This window comes from Mus caroli, unplaced genomic scaffold (assembly GCF_900094665.2).
Source record: "Mus caroli unplaced genomic scaffold, CAROLI_EIJ_v1.1 scaffold_6880_1, whole genome shotgun sequence".
NCBI lineage: Eukaryota > Metazoa > Chordata > Mammalia > Rodentia > Muridae > Mus > Mus caroli.
The window spans coordinates 80149-85190 of NW_018389680.1; the positions used below are offsets into that span (position 1 = coordinate 80149).

General features: G+C 41.3%; 1 protein-coding gene across 1 annotated transcript in view; it reads right to left on the bottom strand.

Annotated features, from left to right (window-relative positions):
- Window positions 1-4380, bottom strand: part of Wwc3 (WWC family member 3) — a 66931-nt gene extending 62551 nt beyond the window's left edge. The window contains exons 1-2 of the mRNA XM_021154644.2: window positions 4276-4380; window positions 818-1021 (exon numbers count right to left, since the gene is read on the bottom strand). Of these exons, the coding sequence (XP_021010303.1) occupies window positions 818-1021; window positions 4276-4291 (220 nt within the window). The 5' untranslated portion in view covers window positions 4292-4380. The remainder of the gene's footprint in view (window positions 1-817; window positions 1022-4275) is intronic.
- Between the last annotated feature and the right edge of the window lie 662 nt (window positions 4381-5042).

Sequence of the window (5042 nt, forward strand, 5' to 3'; positions counted from 1 at the left end):
CTCTCTCTCTCTCTCCCTCCCTCCCTCCCTCCCTTCCTCCCTCCCTTCTTCCCTCCCTTCCTCCTCCAAGATCTTTGCCAGCAAAAACAATGGTGACTAAGATATCTGTATAGGTAATTCTTTTGGGAAGGGCCATGCAGGTTCAAATAGTGACTGTTCACGTCACAAAAGGTTCTGGTTTCTGAAACTGAACCTGGATCCTTCTACACCTAGGTGCCTGGTAAGCACTAGTAAAATGAGAATCCATTTCTGGCAGCCTTTAAATGTAACCCCCCCGATGTTCCTTTTAAGATCAGCAGAGAACAGCCTCTTATTTAAGGGTCAGAGGCACCTGAGTTAGACTCCCAGTGTTCTGACCAATAAAGTCCTAAAGCCCAGAAACAGCCTTTACACAGATGGGAGACTGACATAGCTACAGACTGCTGGATCTCCCCACACAGTACTCAGAAAGCTGCTCTATGGTTTTCTCAAGAGATCATTTTCAGACAAGCAGTGCTAACTGAAGCCATCTCTAAGCAGAACCCTCCAAGTGAAACCTGGCAAACATGAAATAGGAGATTGTTTCATATCATAGCCTGAGACTGTATGGATGTTTACTTTTTACCATTCATACCTGATCTTTCGTTGTTAGTCAACACCATAGTCCAGAATCTTGGTGCAACACATACAACGTAATAAATATGGATTGCCTAATAGTATGTGACTAAGACTTTACAAAGCTGTCTTGCCCAAATACAACTGACCATATTCAGAGAACTCAGCCAAGAGAGTGGCTTTAAAGAAACAGATGTTCACTGAAGGAGACAAATCAACTCACAGCTGGTATATGAGCGGCCATCATCCTCACACAACTTGTGCAGTTGTTGATATTCTTCCTGAGCTAGCTCAAACCGCTGTTGCTTGATCTGGTAGATTTCTTTCTTGGCATTGAGAGCCTCCTGGGCTACAACTAAATACTCTTTCAGCATGCGTTCTTGCTCTCTCCTCCACTGCTCTCTTGGATCTTCAATCTGGGTAAGCTCTGAAGTGAAAAAGGAAAAATCACAAGTGAGCTGAGGGTGAACTCTGCAAGTTGACTGACAGTCAGGTATTTATGTGAGTAATTAATTAACAAATTACCAAAATGAACAATATGGAAGAGTCAACATCATGAACCTTTCTGAAGAGTGGCCCACCTTCTACTAAGGTACCCATAGCTCAGACAAGAAAATGTTAGAGACAAAATGGAAGGAAATACAAGAAAATAAGCATTGGAGATGACCCTAAATGAGTTTAGAACGGTAAAGCTAAAGGGTATTTGTAACATTCTTCTCACAGACCTCTTTAATGTGGGATAATTTACACCCTACTATCCCCCAATACTATCTTTGTATTCTCTCTTGACCTCTTTATCTCGTGACATTCACAACTGTAACATTCCCCACTTCTGCCTTCTCATTCTGCAGGCCTGGGGAGCGCAAAGACATGTCTACAGCTCCAATTTTTTTCTCCAATTCCAGTCTGTGGAATTCCTGCTTCCTGACTTCAACTCCTACACAGACTCAAAGTAATTGTAAGCTAGTCTCCAAAGCGCAACTCATTCTCATACAATGGCCTTTCACTATCCAAAGCAAGACCATGCCAGACAATACACAGCACACATTGCCTCATCCTAAGCTTTCCATTTTAGTATAAGTAACACCAACTAGCCTCACCTGAGCTTAGCCACACTGGGAATCAACCTGACTCCTATCCTCAAAGAAATCCATGTCTGTGTTTCCCTCCCATAGCATGCTAAGGGTCATGAAGATTTGCGGTAACAGCATGGAGAGGCTCCAACACGGAGGAGTCTTAAAAGCGCAATGTTAACTGAAGAAATCCAGACCCAATAGGGCACATAGTGTTTGACCCCATGGATATGAAATGTCTAGAATAGGCAAAACTGCAGGGATAAAAAGCAGATTGGTAAATACCAGAGACTGGGGGAAAGATGATTGCAGGGTGACTGCTTAAGGAGGTGGCTTTCCCTTTGGTTCAAATGAGAGTGTTTTGCAACTCCAGGTGGCTATGCAAAGGTACAAAGTGCTATTTGACTGTTTACTTTAAAATGACTTCCTTTATAATATATGCATTTTACCTCAAAGGGCTAGAAAGGTAAATCACATGTGGAGACACACATACACACAGAAGGAGGGAGAGAGACAGAGACAGACAAGAGAGCAACAGAGACAGAGTCAGAGACAGAGTAAATGTTCCAAACTAAGACCTCCTTGACCCTATTTAGTCATCACTGTCACCCCAGACTCTTACAAAGCTCTCCAAACATTCAATTAGGGAGAGAGAAATGCAAAATACCAGAAGTCAGAGCCCTATCCCAGCACCAGAGTTCAGATACAGTTGGCTTAATATAGGACATGGGCAGGCTTTTTAATAACTGCCCAGATATGCTCCTGATGTTTATTCAGCTGTGAGACCCACTGAAACCAGCCAGGTGAACAGCATTATTCTCACTATTCCAGAGCCCCAGAGGGTCTTGGGAACCTTGTAGGCTGCCAGTCTAGGATCTATTTGTTCCTTACTTCATCATCAACCTGTACAGTTCCCATGTTCATACTCGATTACTCAGATTTTGTGTTTTAAAGAATTTCAAAGTTGGGTCTCTGAAGAGATGTAGGCAAGGAGTTCTGGACACTACAACTGTTACCCTCACCTACTGTTTCCTATGTGGTAGGACATGCTATTATGGTGGCTGGAAAAAAATCCTTTGTCTCTATTTGCTCATAAGGTTCATGTCCACTTCTGAGAGTATTAAACCCTTAAGAACTGAGAACTTGTTTTATTCTCCTGTGTCCCAAGGACTATAACGCAATAGGAAGTATACAGGAATTCTAGAAATGTTTGTTGTGACATAGGAAAGACGAAAGCAGAAATGGCAAACAAGAGGATACCAGAGAAGACAGCTTGGTTTATGAGAGAAGACTGGCTGGAAGGGGTCCTGGGTCCATAGTAGCAGGCAGGCTCCCCAGGAAATCTTTAGAGACCCACACTGCCTTTGCCATCTGGTAAGTATAAGCATCCATGCCACCAGTTCCTGAGAAGGACAAAACCTAGTGATACAGCCACAGTGTTAATGCCCGTGGTCCAGGGGACCCTAGAGAGGAAGAAAGTATGTATTTAAAACTTCCCCTTGGAACCTTAGCTAGGAAGACAAGTCTAGACGACCGCTTTCCCCTGAACAGTCATGAGATGTTGGGCATGCTAAGAAACAGTGAAAAGGCTACCGTTAGCTTTAGCCTCTCATCTTCTCTTCTGTCCTTTCCAGTATGCAGCAGATCCACCCTAAAACTTCCTGACACTTGGGTACCCACCTGAAAAGCAGAAGGGCCAGGGAAGTACTTCTTCCCTTTCTCCAATAATTATTGGCTAAGCTTTAGAAAATGCTGGAACTGCTCTAGTTTCAGTGTCCCACATCAGACAGTCCACTGTTCCAAGTTCTAAGACACAAAGATTCAGATCCATGCAACTAAAAGTTTGTAGTCAGCCTTACAGGCCCAGAGTAGGAAAAAACTCCAAAGTCACAGAGGTAAAGAAAAACATGCTGTACAGCCATACATAATAAAGTGAAACACAGAAAACAAGCCAAGGGAAAGTCATGCTTCATGGCCTCAGGAGCAATATGACAATGACAAAAGTACTGAGAGGAGCTAGAATGAAAATGCAAAGAGAGTCAGAAATGGAAACTTAATGAAGATTTGGTCAAAGAAGGCTGATGAAGAGGCAAAATACCAAGAGCAAGAACTAGAAAACAGATCTTGAATGTGGTACAGCTTCTAAGTTTGGGTTTCTACACCTCACCTCTACTCACATTAGAAGCATGCTCACTCTTTATGGTGGAGCCATCTTAAGTACTATAGGATGTTGAGAAGCACCCTTAGTCTCCACCCACAACATCCAAAAGCACCTCTCCCAGGCTTGACTATAGAAAATGTCTCCCGACACTGCCTCTGGGGAGAAGACAATCACAACAGCTTCTAAGAATGTGTAGGCACTACTTTGCAATCAACATGAGATGTTTTTCTGTTTCGTGGATGCCTGTGGAATTTATTCCTTATAGAAAATAGCTTTGTGTATTCATTACTCAGCTAAGGAAAACTGAGTATACCACATTACAAAACCTCCATGATCATTTTGTTCTATAGAACAAGGGTTTAGCATTTTTGAGATTCTATGTGGAAAAAAGAAAAAGAAAAAAGAAAACTCTCACATATAACAATGCAAATTTATCAATCTACTTACTATTTATGTGGTCCATATAATAAATTCCAATTTGTTTATCATATACAGTTTCCCATCCTAGAGGAAGTTCATCCCCAACACAATCAGCAAAGGTCAGTGGCTTTGTTATCCTGCAAAACAAAATTATGAAAACAAATTTCAAAATCAGGCCAAATAATTTTGCTGATCTAAATTATTATTTAGTGTAGAATAATAATTCATATTAACTAATTGATAGATTTTGCCCAACCTACTGGCTTGAAAATTAATTTACCAGGTCTAGTTACTTAACAATCGATAATCATGTAAGTACAAACACAATTAAAAGCCTCATACTATTGCAAAGCACACTTTAAAGACCAGTGAAAACAGATATTGACAATGACTAACCAAACAAGTAAGACAAGCGTCTCCTTCCACAGTGTGATTAATGAGGCCATGGCAATGGAATGTAACTCTTCCAGAATAGGAGAGAACTAGGCTCTGTTCTCCCTCCCTGAGAAATGTCCTCCCTCACAACTTTCAGTTCCACGTAATACACGTGAACACTGCCTTAGGTTTATGTACAAAGTACTTGCAATATTGTCATCTATCTACTAATAAATCAAATATCAACCACTGCAAAAAAAGTAAAAAGCCAAGAAACCTAACAATACAGTGAGAGGCCTTGTGAGTACTTCCTTCATTCCTTGTACCGTAGATTTCAAAGAGTCCTGTTTTTTTTCTTTTCCTAGAGAAAAACAGCCGAGGCACCATGCCTACAAATATCTCTTCTTTTGAAGGAAATC